We start from the raw sequence: 24080 nt of genomic DNA on the forward strand, positions 1-24080 counted from the left end.
CTGAATTCCAACTGGCCTATATTTTTTCATTGTCTCTATTTATTTTTGTATTGCTCCACGTCGGGTTGTTGACAAATGGATGTTAAAAACCGTTCTGTTGAATTTGTTTAAAACAAAAGGAGTTCCCCCTTGTTTCTCCCTACCAGCCTCGAGCTTAATGTTTTGTAAATGGCCTTATGACTGAAATTAGACACCCCTGAAGGTTTAAAGCCTCGATTATAAGTAAGAAGAGTTTCAAAACCTAATTTGTTAACAAATCAGTTAATTGCAAGCTTTAAGAAAAAGACATTCCCATTTGATAGCTGCGAAGTAAGTCTCATATTATTAATTGTTTCGCATTAAAAGCTATGCTTTACGACAGAACAGTTATAATAATATTTTGTATATCTGGAGTCTGAGCTTCGTTCGGTGATAATTATTCGTTTAATAAGATAATCGTTAGTTCTCCTTTGTGAAAAAAAAAACGATCTAAATAGGTCATGACCTAGGGATAATTCGTTTAGGGCCTTCATTAATTTTGTAAAAATATTTTCCACTAGAATGACGTCATAAATACCCATACATTAATGGTTTTACTTTCTATTAAAAAAAAAGGGTAAAGAATGCGGCACAATACAATCCTATCGGTGGTGCTGACCTCCGTATCATAGCCCAATCCCTATATAAGTCCTGTTAGAATACGTGTTAATTACAGATTTGGAGATGGGTTTGGACTATTGGTCTGAGTCTAGACCATAAGTGTCTTATCAATAGAAAAGGCATTGGACGTCATAGATCTATTGATCCATCTATTATGAAAATAGAAGCTATTTGCTCTTCGGAGCTGGAGGATTTCCCTAGTAAAAGCGAAAAAGTAAAGAAGGCTATCAGGGGAGATGTGGCAAAAATAGCAAGTAGTGCATTTTAGATTCTATCCTTGTTTAAAATTATTCTGAAAAGGAAGTCCTTCCAGAGGCTTACTTTCGACTATTAAAAAGGGTACTAGCCCTTTGAGTTTCCAATCGAATGAGCCTGTTTTGAAGTTTCTACGACAACGTCTTATATAAAAACCTTATATGCCCCCAGAATATAACTGAAAACCTTTGCCCTTAGGGATGTGGGGGAGTGTCCTCCTCAAAAATATATTTTCTATCTGGAAATCAACTACGCTGAAAAAATTGCTATCTCAAAATTTTGATTGGATGTGTTTGGTTGAATGCTGGGCGTCGGGGGGGGGCTAGTTGCCCTCGAATCACTTGCGACTATTAAAAAGGCTACTAGCCCTTTGAATTTCCAATGGAATGAGCCTGTTTTGAAGTTATTACGACAATGCTTTCTATAAAAACCTTATTTGCCCCCAGGGCATAACTTAAAACCCTTGCCCTGAGGGCTCTGAGGGGGTTATCATCCTAAAAGAAATCAAGTCCTTGACTTTCAACTCCATTGGACAAAATACATATTTAAAAATTTTAATTCAACGTGTTTGGGAAAATGGTGGGCGTGAGAGGGGCGTTAGTCACTATCCAATCATTTTCAACTATTAAAAAAGGAACTAACCATTTGGATTTCCAATTGAATTAAAATTTTGAGATATCCGTTTTGTTCAACGTAGTTGAAAGTTCTGGAAATTTTGTCTTTTAGGATGATAACCCCCTCAGAGCCCTCAGTGCAAGGGTTGTAAGTTTTGCCCTGGGGGCAAATAAAGTTTTATTGAAAGCGTTGTCTTATAAACTTCAAATGGGATCATTCGATTGGAAATTCAAAGGGTTAGTACCCTTTTTAGTAGTCGAAAGTGATTGGAGGGCAACTAGCCCCCCCACACGCCCATCATTCCCCCAAAGGCATCCAATCATACTGTTGAGATAGCCATTTTGTTCAGCGTAGTTGATTTCCTGATAGAAAATATATTTTTGAGGAGGACACTCCCTCACAACCCTCAGGGCAAGGGTTTTAAGTTATGCCATGGGGGCATATAAGGTTTTTATAGGAGGCGTTGTCGTAGAAACTTCAAAAAAGGCTCAATCGATGGACATTCAAACGGCTAGTATTCTTTTTAATAGTCGAAAGTGATTGGAGGGCAACTAGCCGCCCCCCCCCAAGGCCATTATTCCCCCAAACACATCCAATAAAAATTTTGATATAGCGATTTTGTTCAACGTACTTGATTTTCAGATAGAAAATATTTTTTTGAGGAGGATACTCCCCCACAACCCTCAGGGCCAGGGTTTTAAGTTATGCCCTGGGGGCATATAAGTTTTTTATAGAAGGTGTTGTCGTAGAAACTTCAAAACAGGCTCATTCGATTGGAAATTCAAAGGGATAGTACCCTTTTTAATAGTCGAAAGTGACTGGAGGGCAACTAGCCCCCCCCCCCCCACGCCCATCATTCCCCCAAGCACATCCAATCAAAATTTTGAGATAGCCATTTTGTTCAGCGTGCTTGATTTCCACATAGAAAATATGTTTTTGAGGAGGACACTCTCCCACAACCATCAGGGTAAGGGTTTTAAGTTATGCCCCGGGGGCATATAAGGTTTTTATAGAAGGCGTTGTCGTAGAAACTTCAAAACAGTCTCATTCGATTGGAAATTCAAAGGGCTAGTGCCCTTTTTAATAGTCAAAAGTGATTGGAGGGCAAATAGCCCCCCCCCCCTCACGCCCTTCAGTCCCCCAAACACATCGAATCAAAATTTTGAGATATCCATTTTGTTCAGCGTCGTTGATTTCCAGATGAATCAACTCCAGATGTTTTTAAGGAGGACACTCCCCCACATCCCTCAGGGCAAAGGTTTTAAGCTATGCCCTGGGGGTATATAAGGTTTCTAAAGCAGGCGTTGTTGTAGAAAGTTCAATAAAATTACATTTGACTGGAAATTCAAAGGGCTAATGGCCTTTTTAATAGTCCAAAGTGATTGGAGGGCAAATAGCCCACCCACCCCCCACACACACACTCCACATTCCCCCAAACACAACCAATAAAAATTTTGAGATAACCATTTTGTTCAGGGTAGTTGATTTCCAGATAGAAAACATATTTGTGAGGAGGAGACTGAAGGGAAGTTATGCCCCCAGGCCATAACTTAAAACCCTTGCCCTGAGGGTTGTGGGTTATCTTACTTACGTGATAAAAAGAAAAATACAACAATGAGCGCCAAGGTACCATGCATGATAATTTGAGTAAACAATAGCGTTCAGCTAGGGCTACAACTTAATTATACTTAAGGCAATACCAGGAACCAGGAAGTTTTTCCGAGGGGAGGAGGGGCAAGTGCTACCATGAGTTTCGCTTTTAGCACTACTTCTTATTTACTTCTTTTTGTTTATTTTCAAATGTACTCATGCTTCGAAAGGGAGGGGGTTGGGGTCACCGCTGGAAAGAGGCACGTATTAATTAAGACCCTTTTAAAAGCAACCGTATATTTTAGCATTATCATGATAGCGTCCACTTCAAGATGTTGAAATGATGTTTCAACAGATGAACTAAAACTACTTACCTATTTGATCTATCTTGCTCGGAAATCAGGCTGGACGATGAATTTTGACCTGGGAGGTTTATCAAAGTGACAGTTGACTCCCGCCTCTTTCGACCTTCTCGGTTCATATAACTCTCCGTTGCTTTTGTGATATGTTTCAACCATATATAAGAGAACAAAACGACATTAGGACTCCCTATCATCAGAGCTTATAATATCTATCATCATAGGCAGCGTGCTAGCGCTGCCTAAGTAAAGAACGATGTGGGCACAGTGTGTTTTTTTTTCTCCATTCCCGGGCACTTTGTATCAAAGGAGTCGTCGTAGAAACTTCAAAAAGGGCTCATTCGGTTGGACATTGAACGGGCTAGTGCCATTTTTAATAGTGGAAAGTGATTGGAGGGCAACTAGCCCCCCTCCACGACCGTCATTCCCCCAAACACAACCAAACAAAAATTTGAAATAGCCAATTTTTCATCGTAATTTATTTCAAGATAGAAAATAAGTTTTGATGAGGAAACTCCCCCACAAAACTCAGGGCAAGGGTATTAAGTTATGCCCTGGGGGCATATAGGGTTTTTATAGAAGGTGTTGTCGTAGAACTTACAAAAATTTTGTAAAATGTTTCGTGGATAGCGGGTGCCAAAGAAGCTTGTTAAAGGAGGAAATATTTCAAAAATTCCCAGTAGAGGTTCGTAGACGCCTCAAACCATCCTCTCGAAACATGAAATCTTTAAGTGGAGAGACTTTACCACTAATAGGAGAAATAAAGGTAGCATTCTGCATTACAGATGAGGCAAAACGAAATGAAAGATTATTTTGGAAATTTTTAGTCGTCCCAGACTTGAAATTTGACGTAATTATAGGATTTGATATTTTAAACAAACTAGATTGTACGTTAAATTTAAAATATAATAAAATTTCACATATCTCCGTCGCTATGTGAAACTTATTACAATGCAATAAATAGTTTATTTTAATACTAACGATGAACCTCTAAACTTGCCACGAGGTAAAACCGTTGGTTCATATGAGGTGATAAACAATGAATATTTAACGGATACGACTCTCTTAGCAGCAGGAGCAATAGAAAATAAAGACGAATCTTTCTCTGTAGAGGATGATAAAAAAATATGGGAAGACAGCGAATGTTTTAAGATAATTAAAACGGGTTCGTTAAGCTCAGAAAGAAAACAAATAGTAGAGACAGTCTTATTAAAATTGAAACGAGCCTTTGCAACTGGACCTTATGATGTAGGGCAAAATGACCTCCCAGGATATAAAGTAAAAATAAGAGCAATAAATAAAGCGATAAAAGACTCACAGTGGGGTATTCGAAGAATTTCAGAGGTCATCTCAGATCTATATAATAAAACCAAATTCATTTCAACTATTGATATTAGAAATGGATTTAGTCACTGCAACTTAGCTGAAGAAAGCCAAAAATATTTTAGTTTTTCGAATAAGGGAATTTCTCATGTATTTAAACGCGTACCACAAGGGTCAGTTGTCTCGCCTCGTGCCTTTGTTGAATTTTTAAATCAGGTCTACGGACCCGAATTCTCTTCATTTTCATCAAGCTATGTAGATGACTTGACAATACATACGTCAGGGAACTTTTGAAACATATTGAACTAACTTTAAAACAGGCTATAAAATTTAATCTAAGGCTTAATAATGATAAATCTCAATTTTTTTCGGAAGAATGTGACTTGTTAGGGTTTCGAGTCTCCACAAAAGGAGTGAAACCACAAGCACAAAATTAGAAGCTATAAAGAAATTAGAACCACCAAGTGACGTCACAGGAATTAGGTCATTCCGAGGTTTAACATGTTATTACAGGGGATTCTATCATCATTACGCAAAATTTGCCGAACCTTTAATTCGACTAACTAGAAAAAATGTTCCTTTTATTTTCGGCCCAGAACAAAGCGTAGCCTTTGAGAAATTAAAAACAGAATTATTAAATCCAAATAGTATTTTTTTATAATTTCCTGATAAAGGCAAGGAATTATACCTTGTCATGGATGCCTTGGAAAAAAGTATTGCTTCAATTTTAATGTAAGAATGCAAAACAACAGATAGATTTTGAATAGTGGCAACATATTCAAAGGTTCTTAGTGGCGCAGCCTCAAGGTTCGATAACCACAACAGGGAACTTTCTGCCTTAGTACAAAGTCTAAAGCACTTCCAAAAGGTATATTTATGGGCCGTGAGAGCTGACATATTTGTAGATTGTGCAGTACTAACATATCTTAAAAGATCAAAGGATCTTCACTCAAAATTATATAGGAGTTCGGTTCTATTAGCCAACGATTTTTATACATATCATCACAGTAGCACTAGCAGAAACCCTGCCGACTATTTGAGTGGCTCTAGCTTACAGTTATATAAGTAACATAGGTCATTTAATCTTGATGAATTAGAAGTAGAGAAAAATTATCCATATTACGAGACGAGGTCCCGATTGATTTTTTTGGAATAGGTAAAGAATAGATGAGGAGATTTCAACTAAAAGACCCTGAGATCAAGGTGGCAATCAACAAAATAATGAAACTAAAAAATACACTCTTAAGCTTAAAATCTCCCCAAGATACATATAAAAATAATGAGAAGTCTTAGGAGGGTAGAAATGAAGAGTCGAGCCAGACTGGTTTGACCAGGCCCTGTGAGGGGTGTGAGTCAAATACGGGTAGCTCAAACATTCCCGGAGCTATCAAAACATCGAAAGGGGACGAATTCAGTAGTAATACTGAAGAGGAGTTTCCTTTTATAAGAAGGAACAAGCCTGGGTACAGGGATAGATGCCTAACCTCTGGGTATATCCATGGCAAACTGGAAGAGGTAAAAGTAAAGGGCAGTACGCATGCGTGTGTTGCTGACAGCAGGTCAATTTTAGAGGGGAGTGCAATTGAACCCTGTAAAGGACTAGTTCTAACGGTGGAACTTTCTAACACCAGAACTACTATGGGAGTTACTGGCACTTTGGATAATCGGGCCGAATCCCAAACGTCCAGGGATTCAGACTCGGAGAGGGACGAGCTGTTATGGATAAGACAAGCTCGTGCAGTGGAGCTTGCAAAGACTAGGACTATAGAAAGGGTCACTAGCATAGATAATTGGGCTGGGTCTGGAATACCCGCAGACCTAGGCACCAAGAGGGGTAAGCCGCAGGAAGAATTTCCAAAATTTGACGTTTCGGGCAGAGCTCAAATTAACAACAGACCAGAAACTTCAAATTCGGGGGAAGGGAATCTTTTTGTTGTGAAATGATTAATAGATCTCCAGTTAATCCTAGTCGAAGGAATATTGTACGCAATAGACGACTCAGAAAAAGGGAAACAGATGCATCAATTTAAAATCATGCTACCAAAAAAACTAATGAGAGGAATCATTAATCTTATGCATGCGAGCCTTTTCCTAGGAGCACACATGGGGACGGTAAAAACTTTGAATAAGTTAAAACAAAGTTGTGTTTTTGAAAATATGTACTGCCAAGTTGAGGAGGCAGTAAAGAATTGTGATCTATGTTTAAGTAGGAATAAAGTTAGCAATATATATCCTAAATTGAGATTCATGAGATAAATTTCCTAAAATTACAGATAAACAAAGAAATGACAAAAAGTTCAATCCAAATAAAAAAGATAGCAAAGAAAATAGAAACAGTAATCCTTTCTATTCTTCAAGCCGAAAATAAAAGCTTCCCTTTCATTGTTACAGATCCAGCAGACATGCTCAGAATAATTTTCGAAATTGAAAATTCGCTACCAATAGGTTATAGAATATCGGTTAATTATAGACGTTACGGCTTACTGGAACTTTATAAATTGACTAACTGCAATGTGGCGACACAACAATTGAAATTGTTGGTTATTTGTGACTTATCAGTATCAAATAAACAAGATGGGTTCAGAATGTTCGAAATGTTCAGCATTCCATTCCCAGTGTCAAACACTTCGTATTTCTTTCAAATAGAAAACGAGTTTAAATTCTTTGCGTTGAGTAAAGATCAAACGAGATATTTCTTAGAAGATGACAATATAGAAAAGGAAATGTAACTTAAAGGGTATACCACTATTGTGCAACCACCAATTTCTTATTAGAAGCACACAAAGAAACTCCTGCAGTTTAGCAAACTACATGGAAAATAATGCATTAATTAATAAAGCGCGTGAAACCAAAATTATAAAGGAAAATAAATTCTTAATCCAAAGAATTGGAAGGGAAAAGTATATAATCACATTTCCTTTCAAAGAAGAAATAAGAATACATTTCGTATGCAAAACAGAGAAAAACAGTAAATTCAGATATATAAAGGGCAGCTCAGTACTGAAATTGCCAGAAGAATGTTCTCTAACTGCAGAGATGTTAAAGATAAACAGTATGTATAGGGGACAGATTACAAAAGAAATGACACCTTTAAAAATATCTATAATTAGCCTAAAAGGGAGCCTATCCATAGCTGGAATAGAAAACGAATGGAACAAAGAATTTGAAGATTCAATCTCTGTATATTTCCAGAACAACTCCAAGACGCAGATTGGCATAGCTGAACTAAGAAAAATGCACATTTCCTTAAGGGACGAAAGAGCTAGCTATTGGAAATTTATTTTTAATACTTATCATCTATGTATCTCTTTATTAGAACTATTTTCAATATGAAGAATATTCAAAACAATAAGAAAACTTTGTTTAGACTACAGAAAACAGAAGTCTCAAGGCTTTCCCGTAACTTTGGAACAAAAAGAAATTGAATTAAATTGATTCTTAGCAAAGTTATGGTTTCATTTAGAAAAAATAACTGTACTAAGAATTTTAAGTGTGGGAGGTTGTGTGAATGTGGGAAAGACATCATAACCTGACTAAATTGTAAAAATAGCAAAGAATGACTTTTGAGTAAATATAAAGGTAACGAAGTATCAATTTTCTTTGTGTAAGGAAACAAACAACAACAAATTTTGAACAAGTGTACCCTTGATCTAACAAGGGCCATAAAATGCAAATACAAATACCGGACCGCCGCTTTAAACTCGCGGGTTCAACGACAAGAGAGACTGCGCGATTTGTATCACATGACTAAACAGGGTTTTTAATGAAGAAAGCGGAAACTAACTTTTTGAACAAAAGACTTATTATTACGATTACATCAAAACTCGTCTCTGGCCAATGAGAGAAAAGAATAACAAAATAAGACAAAACTTAAAATAGGGATTCGGGGACGAAAACAGGGTAGTCTTTTTTAGAACGAACAGCGAGTAAGTTTTTTACTTTGTAATTAAGGTAGACTACCACTGTCTGTCTGAATTCCCCTTGGAGATTAAAGTTTGAAGATAAAATTAAAATAAGAAGAAAACCTCTAAAGATTTCTGTCACTTGGAGATAACTTTAATACGTATGTAGGAGAAAATAATAACAACTAGTGCTAAAATCTAACATTTTCCTATAAGTTGGTGATTTTGGGTTTATAGTTCGGTAGTATTTCCACTTGGACAAGGCCTGGGCCATTTGGACAAAACAGCATTTTAAGGTTAGAATAAGCTAAATTGAATTTATTCCGAGAAATTTAATCTTCGAATAACTGAGGGTTCAAAGAGGAAAGGAACCTTAACCAAGAAGTCAACGTTAGAAGAGCCCTTTGTGCTCCCCTTTTCAGCCTAGAGTTCCTTGGAACTTAGCTTGACTGTATAAAGACCTTATATCCGAAAGTTGGAATTATCGGACAATAACATTACTTGGAATTATCGGACAACAACATTACTTGCCCCCCCCCCCCTTGTGCAATCATCAGACGTCTATACGAAGGAGAACCCTTTTCCCTTTTAATCATTCTTTCATTTGGTTAGACCCGTACTGCATGTTTATACAAAGGTGGCCTCGATGTTTATACAGATAGGTTAAGGGAAAGGGAACAATATTGTCAATTTAAGAGTTTCCATACCTTTATGTCCAGATATTTTCAATTGAGAGTTTTCCTTGCTAAGGTAAAAGCTTACTAGAGATCCCAGGAACATACAGCCCTTTTTAAGAAATAACAAGAAGTTCTCTTGGTGTGGGTTAACGTAAATTGAAATAAAATAGAGCATTGTTTTTTTTAGCTTAGCTCAGCTATTGTTTTAAGTAAAAAAGTTTAATATCCTAGAACTTAAATTCTGACCAGGTATTTAACTGTAACTCCTTTAGGTAGAAACAATCGATAACCGAGACCTCGCTTAACCTTATAATTTTTGGTAAACATTGGAGGATTGAACAAGTGGACTATAGAAATTAAACTTAAAAGAGGCTTAGAAATATTCAACATAATCAGAATTAGAATATTTTCTTTTTATTTTCTTTCGTTATAAAAATCAGTTGTCACTGAATTCTGAGTACCGATTTCTTACCAAAGCCTCCGTTTGTAACACGCTACCAAATTTATTAGCCCTGATAGTAGGGGCAACCTTACACTTTGCATTAGCCAAATCGGAGTTTTGGGCCCATCCTTTTGCTCGAGATATACGACTCAAGTCAACACTCGGAACATCTTGGCTTTTAGATATGTTTGATACGTGGACATATTTAATTGAAGTGTATGTCCACCTGCAGTCTTATTTTTATGTCGGGTAAGTCAGCAGTCCACGGTAATAGAAAAAATAAAAACTTAATTTTAACGAGGACGTTGTCACACTTTTGTTGAAATAAAGGGTGGGTGACCTATTTCCAGTCACTTACGAGTTTCGGTTTAGATTCCGGCGGGTAAACATTCACAGTACATGGGATAACGACAGACAGGGGCAGATGATCTGAGTACATTCTGTCAAGTCCTACCTGTACGGTAGGTGGTGCAAAGTAAAAACAAATAGCGTGATCAATGTTAGACAGAACCTGAGAGACGTTTGTAACAAAATGTTGGTTGTTTTTCATGGCTAGATTAAATCCAGTAGGAAGTGAACTTAAAAGCGCACGGGCACGAGATTTGCTGCTGTCTTCAAGGTTACAGTTAAAGTCTCCCAAAATCACTTATGGTAAGCCGTCCCTTAGTACTTTCTTTATTGAGATTCCGAGTCTCTTGCAAGCGATAGCAAACTTTTGCTCCGAAACAATATTATTGTAATTAGTAGGCAAGTAAACAGTCGCTACAATGAAATCCCCACACTTAATAAGCTGGAAGTGTTTAATTTGGTGGAGACAGGCAGGGGGCGGGGGACCAGAATAAGAGATTATAGCATGCCGTCCTGAAGGACGTCCGTGATTGCAGGATTTTTTGTGTGCTGGCTGTATAATATAATGACGATCTGGAGAAAATTTTAGCAAGTTGAAACTGGCTTCCGGGAGAACATGTTCTTGGAGGTAAATAAAGTCGTACTTTGTCGATAGATCACTCCGAAATGACAATTTGTCCAGCACTTATTCCATTCATATTCCAACAAAACATCTAGTATCCTACCATGGTACAGGAGGCGAGGACGGCTGTTCTTGATTGAACGGTCATTAGATATGGTAACAATTGTGCTTATTCGAGATACAATTTAGACATATTTAGGGGTTTTTACACGGGCTAATTCCTGAAGACATATGATAAGTGCTGCAACAGTGTGACCAATTTCCTTGTTGGTTACAGATGGCAGCAAAATGACCAACACTGTGACATTTAAAGCAGCGCTGGGGCAGGAAACAGAACTCCTCAACCCTGAATAGCTCAAGGTAGATCTTAAGAAGATTGGCAATAGCATTGTCCAGATCAGCACGACTCGGGTAGTATAATTTGAAGGCTCTAGTGTCACCACACTGAACAGATTTTTCACACCCAGTTAGTATATATTGCAGATATACTATTTCAATGACTTGAACGCATATACTGTCTTTCAATTTACCTCTCCCTCGAAAGTAAAAATATAAGCCCGTTGGATGTTTCTGCATCCAATACTCCTTCAAGATTAAACACGATCCCTAAAGTCATTCCCAAGATGTTATAAACAATTTGATGCTTCGGTTGAGCGTTTGTGTTGCAAATTTAAAAAATTTGCCAAGAATGCAGTGTTTTTTTCTACAAAAACAGCCAACTTATTATTCGCCGATACTTCTTCCCGTCCACACTTCTTTAAACTTGGGCAATTTTCTAAAAAAAAAAGTATTAAAATGCTCAAACTGGTGCAAAATCAGATTTACTAAAAACAAAAAAAAATTGATGGGGATTTTTAGGGGTGGCTGAGGGTAAAAACGCACTGCTTGTTGTTTTACCACATCTTTCAGCAATTCTTCTTCTCTAGAGAGCTCATTGAAATCAATCTTGAGGGGAAAATTCCCCTCTAGCCCTAACCTTTGTGTGCAGGTATAGTTACGTATATTTTGAACAAACTTAGTAACTAAGCATTTTAATTGTGGAACAAGGTTTCAACAAAATGGGCTTACATTCTATGTCAAAATAACCCCCCTATTTTTGGTCCCGCTGTGAAAATTATTGAGCTTTATAGGGGAACGGCTTGAACTTGGTAGAAGCTAAATTGGGCCATGAGTTACTGTTCACTTATCTGAGAGGAAAACAAATATGAGTCTGATACTGAAACAAGATATTTTAATCTAAAAAAGTTGTGTACAAAACTGCTTAAAGAAGTTTTTGATAATGACTGAGAAAGATATTATTATTAGAACAAAATTAACTTCCAAAATTTGGAAAAATGTCAAACTAGTAAATGAGTACGGTAACATTTGGATATGATTATAGATTGAGATCCCTAATTTCCCCATATTATAATTTGTTTTTAAAACGGTTAAAAGACACCACGCATCACTCTCCTTTATTCGTTGATAAAAGACGATTAGAAGGAATTAAGGCCGTATCCAGGGGAAGGGGTTTCTTGGTTTGAGCCACAACCCCCTCGAAATTCGTGTCCTATTTGTAAAAAATTAAAAAGACAAATATAAAAATAAATTGTATACGTTTCATAAATTCTTTGTACCCTCCCCCCCCCCCCCGAACAAAAATTCTGGATATGCCCTTGGAGGGTACCATTCCTTCCTCCCTTTTTCCTACTCTGGTTGTAAATGCACACAACTTAGATCTTCCCGTGGGGGTGGGAGACATTTTGGGCGGGAAGGTCTGATCCTTGAAAAATCTTAACACGTACACATGAAGGAAACAAACCTGATCTTATACTTAAAAATATGCAAAACTTTCAAACTAGTAAATGAACACGGTAGCAGTTGGAAAAGATTGTAGTTTGAAATTCCTAATTTCGTCGTGTGTAATTCATATTTAAAACGGTTAGAGGAGATCACACCAGCCTCTCTATTATTTGTAGGTGTAAGATGCTTAGAAGGGACCATCTCTTCTTATCTTCCCAAGCCAACAGTTCTTGCTAATAGAAAAACGAAGGATCCAAATAGCTCTACTATGGTCGTTAAGACACTCAACCTAGATCTACCCAGTGGGGGGACGTTTCCCATGTGAAGGCCTAATCCTTGAAAAATCTAAGTATATGCAAAACAAAACATTTTAATCTGAAAAAAAGGTATACAACACTGCTTAAAGAAGCTCTTGATAATAAACGGGAAAGACATTCATATTGCAACCAAATTAACTTCCAAAAGCTTCAAAAGCAAAATAATCCATTAACTTTGTGGTTTTTGAGCTTCTTCATTCCTACATCACTCAACTAGTCAGGAAAAATTACAGATGAGCAGAAAAGCAAACTTATATTGTCTATTCTACCCCTTAAGGCCTAAGTTATATTTCAAGAAACAAACTTTTCAGAGTGGCCATTTAGTATCACCAGATACAACACCTTCGAAAATTATGTCATGTTTTGATAAAAATTTTAGGCCATACGTATTAAACAGAGAAAAAAAATGGGAGATATAGAAAGGAAGACAGAGAGACAGAGGAAAAGATGGGCACAAAGAAAGAGATGGCAAAAAAAGTCATTCTGGACCTCAAAAGGCATATTTACATTAAGGTATAGGCTGCTAGTAGTTCGTATGTCGTAACCAAAGGATTTGCAACGATCATACTATCAGAATTTATGTGTGTCTATCCATTTAATCTATACAAACTTCCAAAAATAAAATCACCTCCCCTAAAGTTGCAAATATTCCCTTTATTAGAACTAAACCTTAAAGGCAAGCACAATTTAACCAGATCAAATCCTTTTTCTTAGAATTTTTTTTTGGGAGGAGGGGGTCTGTTTCTTAACTACAATGGATTGAAAAGTGGTAACTAAAAATATAATTTTACTTTAATAGTATCAACGTTAATGATACACCCAAGAAGGAGGAGGAAGGCTTTGAGACCTGCCCCCTCCCTGGAATCCCTATCGTTCATGAATTCCTGTGGACTTCTTATTCAAACTATAAAACAAAATTTGCTTTAATTTTTTCAGAATTGCCCCCTCCCCACCAAACAAAAACTGGGTACGTGCCTGATCAAGAAGTTATTTATTATCTCAGAACTGAGATAACCAAGATGAGGAGCAGTATATTAATGTGCTTATATTTACCTGGAACGCCTAACTAATAAGAAATATCAAAATGCATTATCCAAATCACAGTTTTATATCATCATCAAACACTATTTTATAAAATGCGTACTTTATTTAGTAATTTGGATAACAACATTATCTTTTCTTATATTTGAACTGAACTTTCCCACTTATTTCAATATATATTTCAAGGAAGCCCTGAGTAAAATTTAGAAGAGAAAAACTAACCCCTCTATGCATCTTGATATAAAATGATGTCCATATGTGTGAAATATTGTTGTAAAAAAAAAAGTTCACTCTATACTGAAACGCTTGGTTCCCTACTATACTGATGTAAGCTAAATTACACTTAATATAATGTGTTGCGATCACCAACGCATCATCACATGGAAGAAAAGTACTTTTTTTAAATACAAATGTATGGCTTATATAGATGGCGTGATTACGAAAATGTAGAAGATCGTAGGAAAATAATTTTTAATTTTCTTTAATTTTTTTTTAAATTGTTTATAATATAAAAATAAAATAAAAACTTGTTTTGACTATCAAAGTATTGAGCGTACATTACTGGATTTTTTTTTAATCAGCTTGAAATAACAGTTTAATTAACAATTGGTTGCTTTATTTCTTCACAAGAAACAAATTTATTTATTTCATTTGTGTTTTTTGCTAATCTTCTTAAAATAAATAATCTGCGGTTTGAGCATTGAAGACTTTATGTGAAAAAAGATCCACTTTCCAGTGTTAAGGATAATATAAGGCAAAATTGGGAACATGAAGTCATTTTCACATGTTTATAAAGGCAACGAAGTAAAGGTCAGTTGGTATTTTGTGGTACTAAGGTTGTAAGTTCTATCCCCTCTGAAGTTCCGAACCAGAATATCACCATTTTTAGTTTGAAAATTTCTTTTTTTAACATAATTATACTCGCTTTTATCATTAAAGGCTACCGATCAAAGAAAATTAAACAGAACACAAAGCTAATAATTCTACTGATAGCGTAGTCCTGCTCTTGTCATAAATACACACAACCTAGATCTGCCTGGTAGGGGGGGGGGGGATCTGAGGAGACTTTCACCAAATCCTAAAAATACCTCAACTGCAGGCCTAAATATTCCGATTGTAAGCTTGTTATTTACACCTTCTAGCTAAGGTTTTTTTCATGGAATTTTCTTGGGAGGGGGAGATAATGAGAGGTGGTGACCTTGACACCCATCATTTCTTGTGCACAAATAAGACCCGAGCTCTACCATAAACTTGATATACATCAATATCCTACTAGATATTGCAGAAATATGAGAACTTGTAAACACTAAACTTGATGTAAAACAATGTCCTATCAGACAGTGCAAACACATGAATCGGTACAAACACTAAACTTGATAGACAACACTGTCCTACTACACAGTACAAACACAAGAAACGGTGCAAACAATAAACTTGATTTACAACAATGTCCAACTAGACAGTGCAAACAAATGAAAGACCCATATCTTCTAAGAAGCACCACAAAAACATACACAAAAAAATCACTGGAGAAAATACAATTGCAAAACTGATTGTTATGGTTCAATTGTACTATATATTGAAAGAGGCTCTTCTTTATTTTCCTAAACATTTTGTAAAGTAACCTTAAGCTTTTAAAACATAATTTTAAAGACAAAAACACTCAAAATACTACAAATCATCTCTAGATTTTTTTAATATTCTTGCCCAGGAGACCATCTTGCCCAGTATACCATCTTGCCCAGGAGAAGAATATCCAGGAGATTTATTTACTACTTCCTTAACCTCTTTTTTTGTAATTGTATTATATAGCTCTTGGTACTCCTCTTTAAAGGGATATTCTACGCAAGTTATACTAGACAGTCTTATGTCCTTTTCTAGGCCATTTGGCCATTACAAGGAAGACAAATTACTATTTGGTTCCTCAAAATGTGATAGCCACGATACCAGACTGGGAGACTCCCTTTGTTTATTAATTTGCCGGTTGCTGGCCACCCTAATATACATTCGCTCATACCAGTTCATAAAATGGCTTCGAGACTGAGTGAAGGTAATATACAGTAGCGGAAAGCCCTATACTCTCCATTGAGAATTTTTGACACAGATCTAAAGCCACACATGCTTCATGACTCCGCCTTTGCGTACGCGTAATAAAACGTTTCAGATGGAAAACCAAGTAGCAGCTGAAACTATGGCTCTGACGTACATACTTCTGCTGACGTATTGCTCTGACGGTGCGTTAACTTACCTAATTACGCGCTATGAAATGTGTGATGTTTGGAGAAACATTTCGCTACTGTATATTACCTATACTGTTGTTCTTAAGAAACAAAATATTGCCGAGAAGCAATATACAGCAATGAAAGGCAAAAAAATATTTAGGAGGGGGGAGTGGGGGAACACGTGAATTATATGACAAATACATGAGTCATAAGAAGATCCTAAGATTCTTAAAATTATGATACTGTTGTCCTTTCATGACTTGTATATTTATTTTTAAGTTTTAAAACATATTTGAACTTGAGGTTCTAAATAGGAGTCTTGTCACATTGAAAATAATATGAAAAAAGTTATTTAAATGTTCTATTTTTAGGAGGGGGAGGGAGCAATATTTTATAAGGAGGTAAAGCCCTTATATGTATAGCCACTTCGAAGAGTTTTCCTTTCTGTTCACACACAAAAAGGAAAACATACTACAACCATTTTATACTTCTTTATTCGTGTTTCTCCTTAACTAGACTACTTCGATATTTAGTCCCTCTTTTATTTGTCATTGCCTTTTCTCCCCACAAATATTTCACCTTTTTTTTCTTAGGAAAAGAGGGCCATTCAACAAAGGAGAACAATCATTAAAAAAACAAAAAAACGTGGCCATTCTTTTCAAATTCATTTTTTTGGGGTTTTATAGCTTTTTTGGAGGGATGATGAATGAATGGCCAATTATTAATAAAAATATAAATAGCGTAAAGACCTTTCACACGTATTTCAGTGGTCGCTTAAACATAATGAAGGAAGGTATCCCATCTCTGGACCTACCCAGAAAACATGCACTAACTAATAGCAAGATCAGATATTAAACATGTCTTTAATCTTAACTGAGGAGGGGAGCAGAGCGGAAGTAGACGCCACGATATGATATCCTTTAAATGTTTAGCCGAATTATTTTATATCCATAAACAGGACGAAACTGCATGGATATGAGTTTTTTTGTGTGCAAGAATAAGGATATATCCAAAAATCTTTAACATATTCTAGAAAAATAAACCTGAAAGAAGTTGGAAAAGAAGTATTTAGAAGTTGGTGTCGGAAACAAACTCCTTTTTCTTTTCAATTCAACTTCATAAGTTGGCATGAGATAGCCTTTAGCATGAATATGTACATTCTTTCAGCACCCAAACTTTTACGTTTACTTAAAAAACATTTTTCCTATTGAAGGGAGATTAGGGAGGGAGCAGAGGTATACAGTAGAGTAGGTCTTGAATTAAGTAAAGGAATGCGGTAGAGTAGGTCTTGAATTAAAGTAAAGGAATGACAAAAATCACTTTCAGGAGGAGAGGCGAACAAAACAGTGGCTTTTAGCCTTTCTTTTTCGATATACTACAGGTCGGAGCCATACACAAATTTTTTAAGAGGTATTTTTTGGCGACGAGGGGGGGCGCACGTCTTGCGTACATCCTGATTTAGCCTAATATTTTGAACAAAAGAAAAAAAACAGATCATCCATAAATGAAGTTCTTGACAGAAATAAACGAGGAGCAAAGGGTCATGGATTCACCGTAAACCGCAAATTTCTGTTAGTTTTACTTATGCGAATACTTTACTTCTAAGACTATAATAACAATCATAATCACAAACAAACGCATACCAACAAACGTAAAGAGCCCTTATACTTCACAGTCAGAAATCTCGAAATAAATATTAACTTCAATGCCATTAAACATGGCTTTCATTTTATATAAAAAATAAATGAGAGGAAACGGAATGAAATGAAAAAGAACAAAGAGAGCACCACTAAATAATACAAAGATCCTAGCGCTAGTAACTTCAAATTCGTCATAGCAATAACGATTAACTTCTACAAATGATCAAGATTTTGTAGTTGAATTCCTTTTTCGTTTCCAACAATCTGGATACAAACGCTTATGTTCAGTGGCAAGCAGTTTAGCTTCCTCTGAGTACATGCTGCGCTCTGTTTGGCTGAGATTTTTCCAAGTTTCACCGAGAATAACACTGATGGACCTGTTTAAAAAAGAAAAGAATATAAACTCATCATTGGAAAGGGACACGTTCAAAAACTGTTCTGTTCGTCTGGGCCAATGATTACTGTTACCATATCTTAGGCTAAACCTACATGCCAATAAGAAATATTTCTTATTAGAATCAGATTTGTATTGGATAAAAAAGTTAGCCACTACTATTGGGATTCAAATTAGGGGCAGTTTAAATATTAATCTAATCAAAATTCTAAAGGTGAGCATTAACGGTCTTGTGGTAATGTGGCTTAGGATTAAAGTATTTTTAAAAGTTGGATGTGGGGCGGAAAGGAGGCAGAGAGGGCATTACCTTACACCACTGGCTTCACTTACTTCACTCGGTTGATGATCCAATATGATGAAATATCAGGTCAACTTTCCAGGAAATGTTTCACTAATAAATTTTTTTTTAAGATTTCTGCAGTTTGTATCTATTCTCATATTCTCATAGTTCCACAATTATTCTGCAACATATGCATGTTTCAAACTTTATTAATTTAGCTACTTTTTTCAGTGCATAGACAAAGCAATGAGAACTCAGGCAAATACATTTTATTTTTTACAGCAAAAAAAAAACGAATTTTGTGATCTCCATCTGCTTGCTTAGGACATCGGCTCTCACAAATACAGTCTGAATTTATCTCCCCCCCCCCATTGCTACGATCGCACGAATATTATCAAGACGGTACCTTTACGGTTTCTTTTAGCTTACCATAACGGGAGTTTCAGTTGGTTTATAAATCTATTCCTCACTAGTTTGAAGCTACTGCTGCAGCCACAATACATATGAAACCAAATGTATATGTGTCTGTCTGTCCTTTATGCATTACTACACTGTTCATCTGATCGCCAAAAAATTTTAAGAAATTGCTGAGTAAACACTCGCAAAGGTTCTAGGCATACAATCCTCCCCCAAGGCCCGTTCAATACGAGTAGTTCACTACGGGTTAGTAATAACGGGTTAATTAAGTATGTATTCCGTCATCTAGCACACTTCCAGAATTATAAAACTTATATTTCAGTAAACTCTCTGAATTTGGTATTCAACAATATTTTTCAAGTTTGAAGATACCATCGTAATTTTAAACATAGAGAAAATCTTCCCGAGGGCGGGGGGGGGTTTCTATATTAAAATAAATTTAATTTGTATAAATTCGTGTCGTGTTTGTTTGTATAAAATCGATATTCGTGTTTATCGATTAGGTGGATTATCCTATTTTTCGATTTATGGACTTGATTCCACAATGAAGAGGAATGGTTCACGGGATGAATTTTCCCGGGAAAATTGTTCAAACAACTTTAAATTTAAAAATGCAACCATTATTAATACGCGGGGAAGCGGAGTAAGTTTTCAGTTTTTCGCAGGAAAGCGGAGGGTTTTTCACGAGGATTCTACCACGGAGGGGATTATCTTTGGAGGGCAAGTTTTTTGCAAGGGACAATTTTCCACAAGACAATTTTCTGGGGGAAACTATCCTTGAATTTTCTTTCTTTTACGATGGCAGCAATACGCTATTTTTAATTATTTACTATGTAACATACCGATAACATGTCCTCGATGAGTTTACAAAATACCAGGAATAACCATAATTAAAGTAACTCCGCAGACGCGGTGAAAATAGAAAACGGAACAACTTTCTAGACGAACCTCAAACAAAAGCAATAAGAGGATGAAAACAAAAGTTAGAATAAATTACAAAATAATACGGAAAAGACACTTAATCTCAGATTTAACTCTTTTTTGGTGGCCCCACTACAAACAGTCCTTCTTTTCCTGATAAAACTTTGAAATCCTTTTTTTCCTGGTGTTGCACTCAGGATTAGCATATTGGACTAGCGAATCACTTGCAAAAGAAATTAGGTTTGCCCATTCCTCCACCAATAGGAGAGGAGACCGCATTGCCTTTGGTAATGATTCTTCCGGATTATTTACTCTTTAAACGTGAGAAGAAATGAGTGTAACGAAAGCAAATATAATTCAAGTTATAACACCCAAATACTGATATAATAACACCCAAATATTCCTATTCATGCTTAAAATTTGTTTTGCCATTCCAGAAATGATAATTTTATGTAAAAAAAAAACAACAAATATTAAAAGAGACAGAGGAAGCTATCATTGTCTTCGAAAAAAGACCTATCACCACCCGCCAAAAAAAAAAAAAAAAAAAAAAAAAAAAAAAAATTGTAGCTGCTATTCAGGACTAATAAAAAATGAAAAGCATAATTAGAAGGTTGCAGAGTCATGACAATGCTTTTATCATTTTTTCCACATTTGGAGACAGTAATGACCATAATTGTTGGTTATATAGCTCAATCATTCTCAACACTCAATTAATTGCTGAATCTAGGTTTAATTTAATCTAAAATCTCTATTAAATATAAAAACAAACTTGAAGCCTTAAAAATATTTCAAACTTTTTCAATGGCAGATAAAACCTTAACACGCTCTATGTAATCCTTCTAACAGCAATACTTATAAGAAACACTACCTGTTATCTTTTCCAGGGTTCCTCTGAATTAGATCCAAACGATTTCTTTGAGCAAAAATCATGAAACCATTCATAGGTCTTCTCGTTTTTTCATCTTGATTCTTTGGTTTCTTCTTCTTCTTTTGAGTGTCAGAAGGCAACACGGTAGAAGAGTCTTTGGGAAGAGAGCATACAGGTGGGGAGGCTGAGCAATGAAGAGAAGCAGCGTTGTCTAATTCACTCTATAATAGGAACAAAGTATAACTTAAAACCTATCTCATATTACGTCAAAATCCTGGGTTAGAAGGACAGTCCCTTCTGGGTAGATGTCCTGATGACAAGTATTTAGGGACCCTCTTATTCCTCTCCTCGTCAATATTGGATTGCATCTGGACTCTAAAGGGTACAACGAGGAAATTCCAACAATCCCCACTAATAGATATGCTGATGAAAAGAAACTAAAAAACAACACCTCCCTTCCCCCCACCATGGGTCGTTTTGCAGCCGCAAAACAAAGTAGGTGCATCTTTCATAAATAGTATTCAATCTCCATCAAAGTTGATATCAAAGAGTTTTTGAGTCATGATTACAGATTTGTCCTTGAGTGACTCAGGACACAATTGACCTCAATCTAGGAAGAAAATGGGAGGGGGGCTCAATTAAACCTATCCATTTAAACATCTATAAAAATAGGCTACCGGATCCAAACCCAACTTGGTAGGAAGTAAGAGCCAAACTCTTTAGTTAGGCATTTTGGGGGGTCCATATCTGATCTGACCTCTATGCAGGGAGAGGGCTTGTAAAATGTTGCCATCAAGGCATCTACAAAATGGATTTACCCTATCTTGCTAAACTCGGTCGGAAGTCAGAGCCAGTGTCCAGCTAATGCCTTTACAGAATTGGCATCAGATGCTGCCTGTCCTAAATAGAGAAAAAGGGAATTTTTTTTTAATATGGCACTAACTAGGACGAGGAGTTTGATTTTAGCAAAATTTGGTAGAGAGGGACAGCTAATTTTCACGAATTGCATTTTTGATACCCGGATCTGATATAGCCTACATTGAAATGCTTAGCCGAATTATTTTCTTCCCACAAACAGGACCAAACTGCTTGGATATAGGTTTTTATGTGTGTAAGAATAAGAATATATCCAAAAATCGGTAACACATTCTAGAAAACTAAACCGGGAATTTGCTAAATACATTTCCCCTTTTGTAAAATATTTAAGCAAAATATATTTGTCGGAAAGAAACTTCTTTTCCTTTGGAATTTCAACTTCCTAGGTGTGCCGGAGACAGCTTTAAGCATGAAATTTTACATCCCTTTATCACCCACACTTTCACGTTCACACAAAACACTTTTTTCCTATCGAAGGAAGGTTAGGGAGTAAATTCTCAAGTCTTACACTAATATGAAAGACATCTCCCAGTAAGTTGAAAAACTTAATCTTAAAAATGCACCTCTTAAGACTTATGCCGCGCCTGGCTTCTTCCCTGAAGATTTGGGCTCATTCATTCATTTCTGACACAGAAATGAACAAATCAACACAGAAGAAGGATACAAATTATTAATACACCCAAGTGTGGAAAAATTCCCTCTAATTTGAAAGGTTATATATAGTTTTTTTTTATACTTTTAACCAATTACGTATATCAGATTCACCGCAAGATAGCATGTTGCCCCTATTTGAGCAAATATTGGTGTTTGGCAGCATTGGGACGGCTTGGCGGCATTGGGGCGGTGTTTGGGACACAAATCGGCAATGTTGTGACATAATCTACTTTGGGACCTAAAAAAAGGAGTTGAAATCTACACTGCAATGAGTCCTCTTCCGACACGCTACGACAGCTTTCACTAAAAATCCAATCTTCGTTACCCAAAGACATGTAAGGTCGGAATAGCTTACTAATTACTATTTCTAATTGCTAATAGCTTACTAATTCCAGTACACCAGGAAACTCAATAAATAAAATAGATCACATGATAATATCCCCCTTCGGTATTAGGAGTTCCATGACCTCCTTAGAAACTGCATCAGTTAAACAATTTCTTAGTCATGCCAATTATTTTAATTTGGTTCCAGGTGACGGGGTACCTAGGAAGTATTTCCCTGTCTTTTTCCTTGGCTAGAAAAAATATGGATAACTGGTAGCAAACATAATATTAGTTCTTATTTTTATATAACTTATATCAGTCCCTCCCCCTCCAATCCCAAGCTTCTTTTACAGTTTTTCTATAATTTATCATCCTATGCATGCTCTAGGCAATACTCCTCACCTGGAAATATCTACCTCAATCCCTCCAAAGGGCACTGAACTTGGAAAAACTTAGCGTTTTTCATAAGTTTTCGCATTTTATGAATACCATTCATTTTAGCCCTAACAAGCGACTCTTGAGAGTACATAAAGAGATAGCCGAGAAAAAAACCCTTGTTTGATTTGCCGTTCAAAATTCTATCTAAATATAAAAAAAACATTTTTATTGCAATTATCAATGGATATATTTTTAAAAAAATCTCTGATAAAATGAAGAAAAGGATTTCTTGTTCAAGATAATTCACATTGTAAATGGGCTGGGTAAAAAATAGTTCTCATTCCAAACACTGTTTTTATAATTTGAGAAAAACTTTCACAGATTTTCTGTAATTGATGCATGAACGAATTCCAGAAAGTTTCTGTCACATTAATCTACTACAATCTTTAAATATATAGAAGGTAGTAAATATAAAAAGCTATTTTTTAAGTAAGGGACAAACACTGTAGGGTGGGGGACCGAAACATATTTTCTTTTTCTTTCTTTGTTACTTTTTCTTTCGATGTTGTAATAAAGTATGCCTGTTTTTTTCCACTTTCACAAATTTCTTATATTCTTCAAAATATACTTTCACAAATTTTCTCACGTAATATTTCACGCTTTCTTTTCTAGAGGGCGGGGGGAGTGTTACACAGAAGAATTTTTTTTTCAGTTTTCTTCCTTGCATATTGTTGACTGTTTTCAAATTATAACAGTTTTTGTAGCAATAATCCCATCAGTACTCACCCGATGTACTATAATGTTATCTATATTACTTTATTAAAATCCCGAGCACCAAAAATTAGCAATGAGGTACCCCCAATTTTAAATTCTGGGTGCCGAAATTTCTTTGGTTTCGTAAATTGGTAAGCTCCTATCCCGACTTTAGATCCATGCAGAACCGATCTTTCAAAGATTTCCTTTCAAAGACTCTTAGACATGTTGAATGTAATAATATAACCGCATTCCAAATAGCACCTCATTTTACGAGTTTTTTTTCCCTATTTTATAAAATTATACAGCCTTTCTTTTACTAATAGCTTTTGATGCGTGACTTTAAACTTAATGACCTTTACCTATTTTTAACGAGAATAAACAGCAGATTTTTTTTTTACCGTCAAGCACGCGTTTATAAGAGCTTCGGTTTCATCA

General features: G+C 36.0%; 1 protein-coding gene across 1 annotated transcript in view; it reads right to left on the reverse strand.

Moving 5' to 3' along the window:
* Positions 1–12539: 12539 nt before the first annotated feature.
* LOC148950676 (HMG box-containing protein 1-like) overlaps positions 12540–24080 on the reverse strand; it is a 57019-nt gene continuing 45478 nt past the window's right edge. The window contains exons 6-7 of the mRNA XM_089092556.1: positions 20658–20878; positions 12540–18151 (exon numbers count right to left, since the gene is read on the reverse strand). Of these exons, the coding sequence (XP_088948682.1) occupies positions 17998–18151; positions 20658–20878 (375 nt within the window). The 3' untranslated portion in view covers positions 12540–17997. The remainder of the gene's footprint in view (positions 18152–20657; positions 20879–24080) is intronic.

Source organism: Artemia sp. Qi Xiang Cuo, chromosome 7, assembly GCF_049724085.1.
Source record: "Artemia sp. Qi Xiang Cuo chromosome 7, ASM4972408v1, whole genome shotgun sequence".
Lineage (NCBI taxonomy): Eukaryota > Metazoa > Arthropoda > Branchiopoda > Anostraca > Artemiidae > Artemia > Artemia sp. Qi Xiang Cuo.